Source organism: Lipophrys pholis (assembly GCF_963383615.2).
Source record: "Lipophrys pholis genome assembly, chromosome: 6".
Classification (NCBI taxonomy): domain Eukaryota; kingdom Metazoa; phylum Chordata; class Actinopteri; order Blenniiformes; family Blenniidae; genus Lipophrys; species Lipophrys pholis.
The window spans coordinates 11,097,410-11,116,100 of NC_137629.1; the positions used below are offsets into that span (position 1 = coordinate 11,097,410).

General features: G+C 42.9%; 1 protein-coding gene across 2 annotated transcripts; it reads left to right on the forward strand.

Annotated features, from left to right (window-relative positions):
- The first annotated feature begins 4,758 nt into the window (after positions 1-4,758).
- On the forward strand, positions 4,759-16,507 carry ugl (ureidoglycolate lyase). Of its 2 annotated transcripts, XM_080464963.1 has the most exons (15): positions 4,759-4,808; positions 5,922-6,050; positions 6,124-6,342; positions 7,920-8,010; positions 8,148-8,224; positions 8,622-8,732; positions 8,937-8,996; positions 11,409-11,565; positions 11,634-11,832; positions 12,617-12,695; positions 12,787-12,879; positions 13,351-13,423; positions 13,509-13,576; positions 15,164-15,288; positions 16,186-16,507. In XM_080464963.1, the coding sequence occupies exons 2-15, from the start codon at positions 5,934-5,936 to the stop codon at positions 16,352-16,354; spliced, it is 1,638 nt and encodes a 545-aa protein (XP_080321089.1). In that variant the 5' UTR covers positions 4,759-4,808; positions 5,922-5,933; the 3' UTR covers positions 16,355-16,507. The 2 variants fall into 2 exon arrangements, with proteins under 2 accessions (XP_080321089.1, XP_080321090.1); XM_080464964.1 differs by lacking the exons at positions 13,351-13,423; positions 13,509-13,576 and having other exon boundaries at positions 4,765-4,808; positions 16,186-16,497.
- Positions 16,508-18,691: the final 2,184 nt, after the last annotated feature.

An 18,691-nucleotide genomic window follows, 5' to 3' on the forward strand; every position in this document is an offset into this window, starting at 1 on the left:
TAGTGACATGTAATAGTGGTGAATAAAAAACTAAAGAAGCTCAGTTTAGGTCCTCCAGCAGTCTTAACCTCTGGCAGCTTAACTAGAAAATGGTCTAAGGTGTCCTGAAGCAGCTCCCACTGTAAACTTTAATAGAAAAGTCTTCATCCCAACTTTAAAAGTAGAGGCTGTGTCAGACTCTTTAACTGAAACTGGGATCTGGTTCCACATCAGAGGAACCTGAAAGCTCTGCCTCCATTCTACTTTTAGAAAACCTAGGAACCTCCAATAAGCCAGCACTCTGAGAACCAAGTGTTCTTCTGGGGAGATCTGGGACTAGCAGTTCTTTAAGATCTTTTGAATTAGTTGAAGACTTTTTAAGCAGTGACTTGGACCCCCTGATAATAGGGAGTTACAATAGTTACTCTGGAAGTAAATACATGGATTAGCTTTTCAGTGTCACTCTATCAATACATTCTTGATTTTAGAGACATTATGCAAATGTAAATGTAAAGATTCCAATAAATAAGATGGTGATGAGCGACAGCAGTGCAGCTTCACACTACTATCAGGTGAACACAGGAAGATATAGGATTACTACTACATCACCGGATGTGTTCAGACTCTCCTGTTCATCATGTACGGTTGGTTACCCTATGAGAGCATGTTAGAACTTTCTCCCACTGGCTATGATGACCTCTGCCTCAAGCCTTGTATGACCTTCGGCCATCAGGATGTTGATGATGATCTGAAAAACATTGACAAGGTGCAGGTAGAGAGGTTTACAAAGACACAAAATATTGACCACTCTACTTCTATGATGTCCTCCATTCCATTGATCATCTTACTTCTGGGAGCAAAACATCAAGACGTAATGGATGAGTCTCTGGTCCTCCTTCTGGATTCCTGTGACTTCCTCCATCTCCTTCAGCATCTCAAAGATCTGCTGCAATACAGAGGAATAAAAGTAAACAAATCAAGCTTATGTTAATTAAAAACTCTCAAACTTGATTGATGAGGTGTTTTCTTACCTGCTGGTCACTGAAAGGAAACATCCTCAGTTTGAGCTGCTGCTTCAGGGAAAGTGATGCTGACGGCATCTTCCAGAGGTTTATTCTGTTTGAACAGACCCTCGACTCCATGAGATCATCATGTAAGATCTGAAGCCGAAGAGCAAAGAGAGAACATATAGCAGCCTCCACTTCAGTCACCATGACAGGATAGTAACACTCATTATATTCAGCAGATTCTTGCAACTGATGCATCACATGTATGTTTTGCCCTTGTACCTTAGTTTTGACCTGTCTGTTGCAGTTTTGATTGAGCCACACCTGTTAAATAGTAGAATAATATGGCATAAATATATTACACATTATTGCACAACTTCCCGTGGGCTCACCACCTGCAGGAAGGTTCTTAATCGGTGTAATGTGATCTGCGTGACAGTGCTCAGACTGACACCCCCGCGACCTGGAAACGGATAAGCGGAAGAAAATGGATGGATGGATGAATTTTATTGCTCATCCCAAATACACATCACACTCCCAAATTCAGCCGCTAGAGGGCGCAATAGATTGAATAGATTTCGGCCGCAGAGGAAGAATAAACCTTCCTGTATGACTACCAACGTCAACTCAACGTGTGTCCACTCTCTTCATGCCACAGCGCCACACGTTGAGATAACCAGAACACCATTATCCTCCTGGCCATGATACCAGAGGGGCAACAGAGGCAAAAGGTAAAAGTAAAGAAATTTGGAAAAATATCAATCACCTCAATGGAAGAGAAAACCATCATTCTAAAGACCTCAAGCTCCAATTAGAGGGAAAGTTGACTGAAGATAGCTTAACCATCGCCTCAGCCTTATAGATCGGAAGGCATCTGTCATGACAAGACTTTGACATCAATACATTAACTGAAATAAAACAAGGACTTGATCTCCAACAAGTTTGTGAAGAGCAAGTGCTTAAAATAATAAGGTCTTTAAACAATTCCAAAAGTAAGGACACATAATCTTGATAGTACATTTATTAAAAAACACTCATATTTTGGCTGCTCCCATTACCCATTTAATTATTCTCTCAATCACCTGCAGTGTTTTCCCCTCAAACTGGAAACAGGCCGTAGTTACCCCAATTTATAAATCTGGAGACCCCCATGACATTGCTAACTACACGCCGATAAGTATTCTCCCTATAATTTCAAAAAAGCAGAGAAAATGGTATCTGAACAAATTACTACCCATTTAAATGCACTTAGTAATGTCTTGCACCCCCGACAGTTTGGCTTCAGGGAAGCCTACTCCACTGAAACAGTGGTCGGTGCAGTCTTTCTAGATTTACGTAAGGCCTTTGATTTAGTTAACCATAATATCCTTGTTTCTAAACGTTTACATTTTCAGCTTTCGGGTAAAACACTAGCTTGGATGACCTCATACTTGTCCAGAAGGACACAGTATGTCAAAGTGAAAGACGTCTGCTCGAGCTATGTGGGATGCACAATGGGCGTGCCCCAGAGGTCTGTGCGAGGCCCCTTACTCTTCAGCCTCTATATAAATGATCTGTCACAACATTGCCAGGGTGTCCAATTACAACTTTATGATAATGATACAATTCTGTATACTTATGCTAAAAACAGTCACCTGGCAGCTGATAAACTAACAAAAGCATTAGTGTCTGTGGCTGAATGGCTCAAACAGACTTGCCTTAGCTTGAACTTAAATTAAAACAAAAAGCCATGTTCTTCTCTAAAAACCAACATCCACACCCCAGCTTCACACATTTTCTTTGAAGGGGAAAAGATAAACACTGTGTCTCAATTGAAATATCTCGGGGTAACGTTAGATTCCAATTCAAATTTCAAAGCACATATTAAGAGTTAGACAAAAACTATCTGATATAACTTGATTAACTTCAGACATGTATTTCTTTGGAAGCAGCCAGGACATTTATACACGCTCTAATTTTCTCCCACTTGTCCTACTGTATTACCTCTTGGGGACAAGCTGGAGAAACTGCAATGAGACTACTTGAGTCAGTGTATAAACAAGCCTTAAACGTCTTTGATAAAAAAAACAAACCTTTAATGCACCACCATTGTAACAGCTTGGCCTAATACAACTTGTTGTCTACCAGCGCACTATAAATTCAATAAGATCCACCAGAGTTGCTTCTTTGCACAACTGCGCTTTACCATTCTGCATGTTCCACCATCGAGGGCTTTAAAACCGAGATCAAGAATCATCTGAAAAGTAGCCAGCACTGCACTCACTGATCAATGCAAGGTTTCTCTTTGGTCCAGCACTGGCTTTATTATGGTATTTTTAATGTTGTCTTGTCTGGTTGATGTGGGGGTTGGGCAGGGATAAGTCGGGGTAATTTTATTTTTTAGTGTTGTTTCATGTTTGATGTCTCATGCGTCTCTGTGTGTTAAATATTGTCCTGTGAATGTCTTTGTTATGTATGGTTTGTCTTTTACTTGCCACAGGACTGCAGATGCAAATTAGCCTCCGGCTAAATCTGGTACGATGCATCAAATGGCAACATTTATGTTTAAATTGCACGCGGTCCCTTTTAAAAAGGAAAGGAAAAAAGCAGCTCACACAGTTTTAGCATCATGCTAACACCAAAGGCCTGCAACGAAGGCCTCAACTCCTCAACTCCTCATCTGACCGACCACGGGGGTCAGAACTTCCCCCGGATCCAGAGAGCAGCACCCAGCATCTGATCTCCATCAACCAGTCAAGACCAACCAGTTTCTCCAGGACAAGACCTGGGACACGACACCTCAAAGAACTTCTTTGTGCTTTTTTCTGAACAAGGAGGAAAAACCATCAGAGACCACCAGAGACCAGCTCCTCAGTCTGGACAAGGGAACAACCAGGACGCTGCAAAGAAAGACTTTCCTGAATCACCAGCTTCTTCTCCTCAGCCTGCTCAACGCAGCCAACCACAGTTAGCAGGAGGTGCTAACTGCCACGGAAGCCAGCAGCTTCTCTCCAGCCTGGAAAACAACCAAACTCCTTCAAGACATCAAGGATCTGGGGACAACTGGGCATTACATGAGATGATTAGTTAAACATGAAGCTATGCACAGAACTATTTAACTTTTATGAATTCAAGTTCCTAATTAATTGTTTAGTATATCTTATGAGACTGATATAAATGAATTGGCTATCATTTCCTGTTAAACAGGTGGTGCCCCCGAAATAACTGATACAGATCTGATAAAATTTTCAATAACACAATTAATAACTATCTTTGATAATTATTAATCATTATCGATAGCCAAACTGCCAAAATCTAACATGATTAATACCTCTGTACCCAAACTCACAACATAAATGGCACCATGGCAACATCAGTTTGTATGATTCCTCCAGCATTCAACATGCTGGTCTCAGAGTTGTTGGTGGTCTGAACAAACTGTCGGGACAGAGAGTTCAGTATCTTTGTAATCCTTTAAATTGTTATGATGTTTACGGCTACTTGTCTGATAGTGCCCTGCTTTGCACATTACAAAAAAGGAACTGAAATGACCAGTGAGTCAGCATTAAATGTGGAAAACAGTTGTTTTAAAACAATTTTTGATCATGTGCAACTAATTGATTTGCATTCATTTTAACGATACTGATTTGATAGAATAACTGTGGATTTCCAGGATTATTAGATACATTGTTTAAATAGTCCTCAATTCTCATGTATAGAGTCTCCACAAGGAGGACTTTAAACCCTTCACACAAACAAATACCACCCTGCCTAATCATTGGACTGTGGGAGTACAGAAGTCCATGTCTGTGGAGTGAACAGTCCCCTGCCATCAGCCTTCCTGTGAGTATCTCCTCATGTTCTTTATTCACAGCCTGATAGCAGCAAGATTCCTGCACATAGAGGAGTAAATGTAGATTACAGAGACTTTGGACGTTTTAATCAGGATTAGGTCACGTCTGTTGTCAGATTTTAGCCTTTCATTCTATTTTTCTGCTGCAGACCTTCCTAGCTGACGAAACGCACTGAGCATATCCTGGACAGCTCCTTCAACCACATCGACAAAATCACACAATTCACACACGTTCACACAATTCACTCACTTACAAGGCCTGTTTCTGATGTCTTCAGACTGTGGGAGAAAGCTGAACTATCCATGCATGCACAAGGAGAACATGCAAACTCCAACTGGCTTTGAGTGAACTGCAGGTTGCAGGTTATATTTTACAGGTTACAGGTTACAGGTTGCAGGTTGCAGGTTGCAGGTTGCAGGTTGCAGGTTGCAGGTTGCAGGTTACAGGTTACAGGTTGCAAGTTGCAGGTTGCAGGTTACAGGTTACAGGTTGCAGGTTGCAGGTTGCAGGTTACAGGTTGCAGGTTACAGGTTGCAGGTTAGAGGTTACAGGTTGCAGGTTACAGGTTACAGGTTGCAGGTTGCAGGTTACAGGTTACAGTTTGCAGGTTACAGGTTGCAGGTTACAGGTTACAGTTTACAGGTAGCAGGTTGCAGGTTGCAGGTTGCAGGTTGCAGGTTGCAGGTTGCAGGTTGCAGGTTGCAGGTTACAGGTTACAGGTTCCAGGTTGCAGGTTGCAGGTTGCAGGTTACAGGTTACAGGTTACAGGTTACAGGTTACAGTTTGCAGGTAGCAGGTTACAGGTTGCAGGTTACAGGTTACAGTTTACAGGTAGCAGGTTACAGGTTGCAGGTTGCAGGTTGCAGGTTGCAGGTTGCAGGTTACAGGTTGCAGGTTGCAGGTTGCAGGTTGCAGGTTACAGGTTACAGGTTACAGGTTGCAGGTTACAGGTTGCAGGTTACAGGTTGCTGGTGGCCGGTTGCAGGTTACAGGTTACAGTTTTCAGGTAGCAGGTTACAGGTTACAGGTTACAGGTTACAGGTTGCTGGTGGCCGGTTGCAGTCCTTCTGGTCTGTTATCTAAATGCAGACTTTTCCAGCAGAGTCCAGCCAGCATGGAAGTATCTCCTGCACCTCCAGGACTGGAAGCCGAGTACTCGGCCCTTCTCACCGCTGACTGTCGTCACTTCCTGCACGAGCTGATTTCCACGTTCGATGAGGAAGTGGATCAGGTCTGAAGAAAACTAAATGTTCACACAAAAGACTCAGGATGAGACGCCCATGCTTCTCTCTCCCCCTCCTCAGATCCTGCAGCTAAGAGTGCAGAGAAAGGTAGAGTTGGATCTCTCTGGTGGTCTGCCCTCATTCCCTGAGAGCACCGCACACATCCGGAGAGATCCAGAATGGAGGGTGCTCCCTGTGCCCCCCAGGCTCCACAGGAGACATGTGGACGTGGGTGATCTGGCTCCCTGCGATACCCAGCGCTTCATTCAGGCCCTCCAGTCTCCAGCACAAGGCTTACAGGTGCATCATCTCCCTCTGGTTATTACAGTCTCTGTGAGGTAATGTGGTGAGGTGGATCCTGACCCATGGTGTCCTGATATTATGGAGCAATATGGAGCACAGCTGGAGGAAGTAGACATCACAACCCTGAAATCCCAAAAGGCTGGGCTGACTTGTGAAACATAAACAGAATGCTACAGTTTTACCATGTTATTAAGACATGACACGCTCCAAAGAAGCTCGGACATGGCACCAATAGGAAGGGACATTGTTGAGTATCTGGTTAGGTTCATTTCAGCAGGAGTGGATAGAAAAGATTTTTTATTTTTTTTATAAAGGTACAGCTTCTCACATGGCTCCAGAAACATGTTGTATGCCTTTAAAACAACATTATATTTTGTCGACTGAGGATTTCAGTGCAGGGTTGTCAAACATATGGCCCATGGCCCAAAAGCCGCCCAGTGTGGGATACATTCTGTATTATAAAGGATAATGTAAAAAAAAAAAAAAAAAAAGAATGAATACAAAAAAAATTATGCTAATAAATAAATGAATGAATGAATAAATATATAAATGGATGGACGCATGAATATGGAAGGACAGACAGATGGATGAATGAATATGTCAATAAAATGCAAATTTGTCACTGATTAAAGTAACAGTAGTAAATTAATGATTATTAGTAATTCAATAAGTCTTCAAGATCTTTTTTTATTTAGATTAATAATACATGTTGTTGTGGAGCATTGTGACTCAGTCATGTTCAGGAGACAACAGGAGGTTAGAAGTTATTTACAGAAATCCTCTGAGAAATGTATAGTATTTAGAAATCTTTTTAACCAATAAACAATTAAAAGGCTTTTTATTTAGCCAGTTTTGCAGCTTTCCAACAGATTATATTGGAATATCAATACCATACAGTGGTGTTTGCATACAGGTCTGACTTCAGATTTCTGCATTAAAACACTGAGAACTGTTTTTGGACGCTTTCCTGTGTTTTGAAGCAGAAGCTTTTCAAAAAGAATGTTATAATGTTGAAATATAATTCAATTGTCATCCGGTAATTCAAATTTTTCACAATGTAGTAACTTCTCTTTGCATTAAAGCTGAAAGATAAGAGGAGTTGTGGTTGTTCAGATGTTATTATGCTTCCATTACACTGGTTCGGTCTACTCCAGATGAAACTGAACTGTATGTGATGTCAAATGAGTTTGAGACTGCTGCTTTAGAGAAGCAGGAGAAATCTCTGTGTGTAAGAAATAAGGACATTTTAGTGGATGCTGATGAGTTTCAGGTCCAGAAGCATCACTGCATTACTGTAAGAACGGCTCAGTTCTGCTCTTGAACTCACTGCACGGACTCGGGTACACAGTTCCAGCTGCATCATGGTATGAGGTTGTATTAGTGTCTGCAGTGTGGGCAGCTCACACAGGCTCCATCAGTGCTGAGCTGGACTCGGGTTTCACAACATCCAGCCCACGTTTCCTCCATGGTGCGCCTTCCTGTTCCAGCAGGACCACGTCTCAGCACTCCATGTGTCCGTCACAGCAGCGTGATGAGTTCAGGTACTGAACTTCTGTCTGTTGTTGCTGCTGCAGGTCGACTTTGATGATGGAAACTGTCCAACGTTTTACAACCAGATCAAAGGAATTCACAATGTGGTTCAGGCTGTTTACAACCACATCCCCAGTGAGTGCTTCACACTCCATCCATCCATCCATCCATCCATCCATCCATCCATCCATCCATCCATCCATCCATCCATCCATCCATCCATCCATCCATCCATCCATCCATCCACCCATCCATCCATCATGTGTCCCCAGACGTTCCATGTATATCTCAAGCTCCTGTGCTGATGCTGCGTCCTCGTGCCTGGAATATGGTGGAACACAACATGCTGGTAAACTTTTATTCTATTCAGTGTATCTCTGTTACTTCGGTTATTCACTGCAATACTAGTTAAAATGCTGGCAATGAAAAGCTCAGTCCCCAGATGTGACTGGAATACCTTGTAATTACACATCGCCGCTGTTGGAGTACAAACACAAATGACATTAGGGTAAGTCAAAGTAGGGTCATCTCAAAATGAAAACTGATGTGTGTTTGTTAAGTTTAGTTTTTTGTTGGCAACTAATTAATTTTGAGTAAACTTTGTAAAAATGGCTCATTTATGATGAAGGCTGCAGACATATGTTTTAGAGAACAATATCGAAGCAGTTTGAAGTGAGTGGAGGACTATGTTTCACTTGCTCACACTGGAGATGAGTGGATGAATCAGATGTTGTGTTTTCCTCAAGGTGGAGGGGAAGGAGGCTCCGGGCCCTCTCTTTGACTTTGGACTCCTCATGTTCCACTGTGGAAAGAAACTGTTGGAGCAGCAGAGTGGACCCTTTTTTTACCTCTCAAAAGTAAAGAAAAAAAAAAAGTTATTCGATGAAAGCGTTTTCATTTGATTAGTGTGTTTGGTGGAGTCAATCTGTCACCTTCCTGAATGTAGTGTTCTGTTTCATGTTTTAGAACTTTAAAGTATTAATACCCAAAGAGTTCTATGTTGATTACATGAAGGCGACAGAGCAAATTAAAGTGTTTAAGACTTCCTGTTTGTTCCACAGGTGGAGAGTTTCATGGAGGCCAGACTGTGGAACAACATATTCGTCTGGACACAACAAAAGGTCTGATTATCAATATTTCACTTTTAATGAGGTTTGAAGCTCGTCGTCTGTTTTAACATAATTTAACATCAGCTTGAACTCAAAAACACAAGTAATAATTTGTTTTATACAACTATAAATACATTCAGGAATCAAGGTCCAGACACAGAAACGGCCTGCTCTTGAGGGACTGGCTGAAATTCAGGATTCAGGATCAAGGCTGGATTTGGGGAAATACACTTTGATGTTATTGGACCTCTGACACCTGAATTGTAGAATTGTTAAAAACTCTATAATATGGGACCTTTAAGTGTCACACTCAGATACACATGCAGTGATTTAACTCAGAGGTCTACATCCCAAAGCTTCTTAGTCTTATGACACGACTCAAATTGTAGTTTGAGGTGAAAATAAGATACTTAAATCAAAGTTTAATAAAAATATGTGATAATCTACTGTGTCCTCTGATCTCTACCTATTACTGGTGCTAGATATTTAGTTCACAAACCCACTGCTGAGTAAGAATAACAGGTTCAAATCCCAAAAAACAGAAAGGTTTCAATGAAAATAAGAAATTAATGAAATATTTAGATAGTAGGTATTTCTAAAAACAAATAGCTAAATACTGCTGAAAAAACGGAGACAGCTTAACACTGCTATTAAAGATAAACATTGCTAAAACCGACAAAATTGCTGCAATGGATAAACCGAAAAAAAAAAACAAATAAGAAAATGCTAACTGGCTAAAATTGCTTATATTGCTAAAACAGTTCAAATCAGCAATAAAATGTTTTAATTGCAATTTGTACAGTTCACACCTTTACAGATTTGTAAACTCTTCATTCATAAGTTAAAGTTAAATAAATATTGTGGTTCTAGATGATTTTTTTTCCCTTTGGCAGTAATTTAGAATATTACGTAGTTCCTGAGTGGCCATAGAGAAAAAAATAATAACACGTGGGAACGAGATGATAAGTCGTTACCTCAAATTATTAAAGCCAGGGAACGAGATAATTCAATCCGTGGATACAAGATAGTAACTAATTCCCTTAAGTTATTAACTTGAGGGAATGACCCATTATTTTGTTCCCTAGAGTTATTTATTTTTTACCGATGCCACCTCCATCCCCGTCTTATTTGCTGTTATGGAGCTTTGAGCTCAGATGATGTGGACCACATTAATAATTGGTGTTTTCTAACTAAACCATGTGAATTACAGACATGTAAGACAATCTTGGTCCCAAAAGAGAGGATATAATTCTCCGCAGCTTCAAAATCTGCCCTGCTGAAACATGTATCTCCCACTTTATTTCTGGATGTGTCTGAATCAAATGCTTCAACATCAGGGAGGAATGGAGGTGTAAAATGATAGAACGCTGCTCTCCAGCCGTTTCAATGGCAACCTACGTCAACACACTCTGATCGACAACAATAAAAATTCTCTTTCCATGAAGCTCCATTAAAAGGAACATTTGAAGTCTAAGAAATCCAAGCTTTCATTTACAATACTTAGTACTGTGAGTATATTGTAGTTCCTGATGAACCAAAAGTATCGCTTCATTATAAAGAAGATACAAGATTTTGTTCCCAAGTTCGACCCCTCTCATGCCCCGGCCTCCCCATGCTCAAACTTATACGGACCTAGAGTCTGGTTTGTTTAACATCCACTTGTTTCCTCCATGGTTGGAGGAAACAACCTGTATCGGATGGAGCTGATACAGTTCCATGTGCACTGAGTCACCTCACTTTATAGCGGAGCAGGCAGGCAACCCAGCCCACATACAGACCTCAGCCTGCGGTCATAAGTCGATACAAGAACTGGAAGTGAAGTTAGTTACAATTATGTTCCAATGAAAAGCGTGGAAAAACGACAATGGAAAACTGCTTCTAAATTCTACATCCGACGCAGCTGACTTTGACACAGCACAGGTGAACTGCATCACAACAGTTCAATTACAGCCACTGGCCGGGCCATCGCTACAATATAACGCTAGGGAACGAGATAATAAGTCGTTCCCTCGAGTTAATAACTCGAGGGAACGACATGAATTCATTCGTGGCCACGAATGAATTGATCTTGTTCCCTTGAGTTACTAAGTTGAGATAACAACTTATTATATTGTTCGCAGGCGTTATATATTTTTTTCCTCTATGGCCACTCAGGGACGCCATAGGAATCAACTCTTCCTGCAGTCCTTTCGGATGTTCCCAAACAAAGCTGATTCTGTCGATTTTAGAGCTCAATGAAGGATTTTTGTTTTTGTTAAAATGTTAGTGATCGAAGCAGAAGGTGTGTGTGTGTGTGTGTGTGTGTGTGTGTGTGTGTGTGTGTGTGTGTGTGTGTGTGTGTGTGTGTGTGTGTGTGTGTGTGTGTGTGTGTGTGTGTGTGTGTGTGTGTGTGTGTGTGTGTGTGTGTGGGTGTTCGTTCCCCAGCTGGCTCTTCCTCCGGGCAGCGTCAAGGCGACGGTGCTGATTGAGAACGTGCTGGCAGCATTCCAGATGGAGGAGATCCTGTACGAACTGAGGGAGCACTCGGCTGGACTCAACTGCGGCCTGTGGGACTACTCAGCCTCCTTCGTCAACAAGTTTGGTGAGGATCTGTTCGCGAGCTGGGGTTTACATCCAGCAGAGTCACAGAGTGGTTTGTTCCTGCTGCAGGTCACCGACGGGCCTTCCTGCTGCCCGACCGCAGCAAGTATGTGAACATGGAGAAGCACTTCCTGCGTAGCTACATGGACCTGCTGGTCCAGACCTGCCATCGGCGCGGTGCGCTAGCTACAGGAGGCATGGCGGCTCTGCTGCTGCCCGAGGACCCGCTCAGTGACTCCCACAGGAAGGTGCTGGACTCTGTCATCAGGTAGTCCCGTCTCAGACCTCCTCAGGCCTTCATTATGGCTGGGATTTCAAGAAAAGGCTCCATGACATAGCTCAAGTCTCCTTGTTTTTCATTCAGCTTCTCTGATTATTACAGGTTACTTCCTAGGAAAGTTCTACTTTTTAACTCTTCCTGTGAGGCTAATATTGAATTGATGACAGCTCAAAAGAAACCTACAAGTGCAGAATTGTACATATTTTTACAAAGAAATCAAAGGAATGAACAGTTTCTGAGACATCTCAGAGTAACTGAATTAGGTCTGCTAGAATTGGTCATATTGTGTGGAAAGACATCCAAGTGGTTCTTCAATAATCTGGCTGTTCTGACTCAATGTTGGTAATCACAGATATTTAGATTCTTGTGTCACTCAAGTATAAACTAACGAGTCCACTTGGATGAAGAACTAAATGTCTTCGACAACCTAAAACCAAGTCCAGTTCACTAAACTGTGGACTCATCTGAAGCGCATCTGAGGCCTGAACTACGAAGCGGGCTTAACATACCTGGAATATCTCTCCATTATCTGGATTGACAAACCCAGACATTCATAATCCTTGATAAGCATTACTACTAAGCAGGTTATCAACTCGGTAGTTCAACCCAGGGTTTTCCCATCAGGATCAGTGTGTGTTGGCGGATGTTGCAGCATGTGACCAATCACAAACATTTTCCCTTTATTACATCATAATCGTCTGATGATTTATCGTGGAGGATATTTGGGTCTTTAGTTTTAGCTTCAATCTTCAATCTGCATGTGTTTCGTCAGACTGAAGCTGTTGGAGATCCATGCCGGTGTGGATGGCTTCATGGTGTACGACCTGAACCTGATTGAGCCCATGCAAAGAGTGAGACCTCCATCACCTGGAGCTCTGTGAACGTCGCTGTGAACACAATGTTCCTGACAGCAGTGTGACTTCCTCCTTTCTCCTCCTCCAGCTCTTCCAGCTCCACACTGAGGGTGAAAACCAGCTTCAGCAGCTTCGCCCTGACGTCTCAGTGACTCCTGATGACCTGCTGCGGATGCCTTCAGTCAGTCTTTCACTTCAGACTTCTCACCTGCACCAAAATACACTTCATACAACACAAAGAACATTTTCTGAGAACACACCAACACTGTTGAGAGGGAGCTGCTTTTCTCACAGCTGAAGCTCCGTCTCCTGAACAGCTTCTTCACACATATTATGAATTTATAGTTCAGAATATATTCTGCCGTTCACATCATTCAGGCTGTGGCTGCTCAGCGAAAAGGCTCAGACTATATGAAGCTAGAATGTTTCCCTTATTGATGATTAGAAATGAGCTTTTGATACATTTCACAGAACATTCATGTAAGTAAAAAATAAATCATATTGGTGTCTCCTGTGTGTGTGTGTGTGTGTGTGTGTGTGTGTGTGTGTGTGTGTGTGTGTGTGTGTGTGTGTGTGTGTGTGTGTGTGTGTGTGTGTGTGTGTGTGTGTGTGTGTGTGTGTGTGTGTGTGTGTGTGTGTGTGTTCTCTGCAGGGAGGGGTCACTCTTTATGGTTTGAAGCACAACATTGCAGTGGGTGTTCTGTTTATCAAAGCCTGGCTGTCAGGTGGGTCCACATGTTGATGTGATAAGGCAGGGAGATCATAACTGTACTATTCAGAAATATCAGTGAAACCAGCTCTGTTTCCCAGGGAAGGGTCACTTTTTCTACCGAGGCCAGGTGGAGGACTCGGCCACAGCAGAGATTTCACGATCACAGGTGGGTTCAGGACCAGTTCAGCTCATTTACACCCATGAGGAAATGTTATTTTAACTTTTACATGATATAGAATATGTACACAAAAAACATACAACACCACTAATACATGGATTCCCAAAAAGGACAGAGGACATGTAGAGCAACCATTAGTCTGAAGAATTCCAGCTTGCAATATTGTCAGGGGTGAGAGAGAAAAGAAGAAAACAGGCCAACAGGGAACAGAGAACAGGGACAAGGACAAGGCAGCGTTTCCACACACAAAGAAAAAGATAAAACACGACCGTGTGGCTCACAAGTACATTCAGGTCTCATCAAGTAACGTCAAAATGGCTTCCACATCTTCTGATAATAGTTTTGTAAATTCTGCTTGTTAAAGTGAATCTGTTCCATCGCTGCAATAGAAACCATGTCACCGAGCCGCCTCTCGACAAAAAGTCGTGTTGGTGACTTCCAGGTCAATGTTATTCGTTTTTTAATTGTGACCATGACTGTTATGAGAGCCTGCTTATATTGGAGAGGAAGTGCTGGCGTCCTCTCTGAAGAGCCACATTTTTCCGGATTGGTTAAATGTCTGTTTGTATTGTTTGGAAAAGCAATTGAATATGTCAAACCAGGAAATGTGTTTGGAACAATAGACTCAATAGACAAATTACCTTGTAAATATACCTTTTGCATTATTTGACACTTTGATATCGATATGGGATTGTGTGTGATTCTTCTATAATTAACAATGTTGTTTCGGTCCGGAAATAAGTGCTAAAAACATTTGACTGCACATTGTGTTTGTGACAAAAGACTTGACTTGACAGAAGTTACCACAAACCAGTCAGAAGTATATTATTGCCACTTTGTTCACGTAATAAGTTTACAACTTTGTTCATAGAAATATTTAAATTCTCAAAGTGGTGAGACTCTGACAACACTCTGACAACACCCAGACTTATGTTAGATGTTTAATAATTATGTTTTTATTGTTTTGCTAATTTTGGACGGAAACATCATTCATGCAAAGCTAAAAGGATGTTATAAAAATAATCTTTGAATTTAAATATTCTCTTTGTGTTGAGTCGACATTAATTCCGTGGTTTTCTCTGAATAAATTTCCATTACAAGCTTCAGTCTTCAGTAGAAAAATAATGTGATTAATCGCAATTAATTACAGAACGTTCTGCAATTCAGGTCAATCTTTTTTAATCGATTGACAGCACTAATTGATATATAACTGTTATGTACTGTTGAATACATGTAATAAGTTATAGGCATGCAGGTCTGCTATCATTAACTAGGGGGCGATGCGGCACTTTGGTGCTGCTGGGTGTGTGTGTGTGTGTGTGTGTGTGTGTGTGTGTGTGTGTGTGTGTGTGTGTGTGTGTGTGTGTGTGTGTGTGTGTGTGTGTGTGTGTGTGTGTGTTAACAATATATCTAGTTTTTTTTATACCCACATTTTCAATCACTCGTTTGTCCCATTCCTAGACACATCTTTTCAAAGCTGTAACTACGATATTCGAACAATAAAGGATTGGTTAAAATCTCTCTCTCTCTCTCTCTCTCTCTCTCTCTCTCTCTCTCTCTCTCTCTCTCTGTCAGGTGTGGCAGTGGATCCGCCACCAGGCCCAGTTGGAGGACGACAGTCGGTTGGTGAGCAGACAGCTTGTGTCGGCGCTGACAGGAGACATGTTGGAGCAGCTCAGCTCGCTCTGTCCTTCACTCAGGTGAAACTACTGAGGACTCTCCAACACGCCTGTGGCGTTCCTACAGAAACTGTCCAAACAGAAGAACTGCCCACACCAGTCACTGAGTCTGAAACACTGCTGTGAGATTCATCAGGCCCCTTAAATCAGCTCCACAATGAGACATCTAGCCAACTCGTCCATTTTCTCCAGTCTGCACCGGTCTGTTACCAAAGAGTCATTTAAACCACTTTACACCAAAAAGAGACAGAAAACAGGTCCAAGTATTGTCACAGGGTTTGGATCTGCTCCATGTGGGAAACATTGATTCACACACACTTCATGTACAATAAGGTCAGTGCAGTGAGGTAATAAGAACAGGAAGTATTTCAAGTGCCCTCAACAAGCTGTTCCCCAAACTGGACCACTACTTGTTGTACAAGTATTCCAGGTTAATGATGCAGTGTAGAAAAGCCTTTTCACGTCACTCTGTACTTAAGCACTGTGGGTAGAATGATCCAGGGAGAGCAGACTGTAACTGAGATGACTCTGAGACATGCAGCAGGACATCAAAGATTCACACATGAGCCATCTTAGAGGTCCGTGCAGACACTTCAGCACATACATTCAAGTGCACTATCTCAGCTGATACAGTTCCATATGCACTGAGTCACCTCACTTTATTATACGTACGTGACATGTGAAGCTCGTCATAAAGTGTTTCCATACCTGACTCACCTGAGATAAACATTTTATTACCAGACGTGGACGAGACACATTGTCCTGGCTGACAGAGATCTGAGGAACAGAGTTCTGATAAACAGCCGCTTCAGCAGTTTGAGTCAGTGAACCTTATACAACGAGCAGGAACCTCTGATCAGTACAATGATTGACTCTGTCTGTCTGTCTGTCGCTCTCTCTCTCTCTCTCTCTCTCTAGGACTAAACGCATGTTGCACACAGCAGCAGACATCTTCCTGGAGGTGGTCCTGAAGAGATATTTCCCAGAGTTCATCACCAGCTACCTGAACCAGGAGCACACCTTCCTGAGTGTGCATGGCCGTGAACAGACGGAGAACTCGGAGGTGGTGCATCCATCCAAACTGTGATGTCCAGCTGCAGGAAGACCACATACAAAGTGACAGACGTCCTCTTCCCCTGTATTTAAATGCTGGATCGGTTTCACCTCCAATTGAGGAAATAAATGAGCTGCTGTAACTGATTACTATAAGATTAAAGTTGAAATAACTTGACTTTCAGTGAGCTGTGTGTCTGTTCTGGTTACTATAAGCTGAGTTACTATACCACTAAACTCCTGATTACTGAAGAAAGAAAGGCCTCATTATAGCATCAATTTTGATTTCTAAAACTTCTGGAGACACTAAACCCAACATGGAGCAGGTGATTCCTTCTCCTCTTACATCACTGTGGGAAGTTGATAACATGAGCAAAAAGAGGATTTCTACAATTTGAGAAAAAAGAAGCAAAACATATCAGCTTTAAAATGCTCAAAATGCAGTGTGTGCCAGAGCGGGACGGAGTGGAAGGGTATGGTATGGCAAAGCGCACCCAGGCCCAACTCTGTTGCGCGGCCCCACCGCAGAAAGTACGGTTAAGATGAAGGCGGGATTGTGAACGACGCAGGGACGTGCCGGGCAAAGAACATGAAACATGGCCGCTGCTCCGCGGCCGTCCGAGTAAAGCCTTGTGACGCAGCACAAACTTTCTCATGATAAACAGCAGCGTCCAGCTCCTGCTGAAGCTCCTCCTCCTGTTACTGAGAGGAGCGTCTGCACCTCGTCGGAAGACTGCGATGTTTTGTCGCGTGCCGATGTTTCAATAAACTGAGTAAACAAAACAATCTGTGAGCACAAAGTGTCAACAACGGAAGGTTTAAAGTCGATGAAATATTTAGATATCAGAGAGCAAGTCGAGAATGACGATCGTCACTACCAATCAGCTGACGGCTGCGTGGTCGCTCCTCCTCACAGAACCGTTCCTCGGTGCTCGGTGCATCAACGGAGGGGTGACGGAAAATCGTAGTCAGTGGTTGCGTTTTTTCCCGTACTGTTGGAACTTACTGTTGTATCTTAAGCCTGCTGGTTCCTCCTGGTCCTTTGATTCTATACTTGGTTGTCTAAAAAAGGGTCTCAAGACAGCAAGCTACATTTTACCATTTATTTAGCAAAACAAAGTAAAGATAGCTATATGCAATGCGCAGCGCTGGACCCTGAACGTCTCATGCAGGAGTACAAGCAGAGTGTCCAACTTCCATTTTTCTTCTGGGTGGGGGCCACACCCCGACAATAGGTTCGGCTTCAGTGCGATTGGTCAGTTTTGTCATGGCGTCTATTGCCAACTGAAATCAGACGTCCTTAATCAATGTGTGTCATGAAAGCTGTATGTGTGTATGTTGTTATCCGGAGTAGCTGAGTTCTATCTTTTTTGTTCTGCCATCATACGTCAGGCTAAGAGCAGAACAACCTGATCCTGGAATGAAGAGTCAGAATGTACTGTTAGAATGAACTGGCAGATTTTCAGTATCTAAGAATGTGCATAAACTGTGATCATAGTATTGTAATGTAATATCCTTCAATACCTTCCACAACTTTTCAGTGGGATCACGCGAAAACCCGTCCCTGCCCCATCATGGCAAAAAAAGTGTGGTGGGACCACGGCTTTATATGACACAGTGCTGACAATTAATAATACAGTTAATACACATTACCTCAGGACAGAAGCGACCACACAGGCCTGGGATCAGCTTCCTGCTGAACTCGCCTGTTTCTGCTCCCCAGAGTTTATCCATCTTATTTATCTTAAAATGTTATTTTAAATCCCAAATTTTCAAAGTTTCCCTGATGTGGGGGGTCAAGCAGAAACACCCCAGGGCCTGAGGCCAGTTGGCTCGAAGTCCACCGCCCATGTGCCCGGCACCCACCCCAGACCCAAGAAGGCCCCAGTGAACCCCCACGGAGAGAACCACACCCTAGCCCAGGATAAATCTGCAGGATAAGAAGGGACACAGAGCACCGGGCTGCAACATAAGCCGCACAGCCAAGAGGAGACCGAGCTGAGAACCCCCGGGCCAGGACCCCTCAAATCCAGATTGAAGGGCACGCCAGGCATCCAGGAGCCAGGCCCCACCATCCCACAGAGCAGAGCAGATGCCTCGCCCCCAACCGGCTGGCCTCCGCTTTTCCTGGTCTGGTCTAGTTGGAGGACAGCCATCTCCCAGTCCTCAGAAGCCCTGCACCCTGACCCCCCATCCCCAGAATCCCAAGGCCAACACTTTGTTCTCCTCCTTCAGCCATTGTGGGTTTAATTCAGCACAACTATATTTTTGCTCCTGCAGCTTGCTACCAATGCAGCTAGCTAGCTATGGCGAGTAAACTTTGACTAGCCAATCAGAGGGCGTGAATACGCTGATGTCACCATAGAAGGCC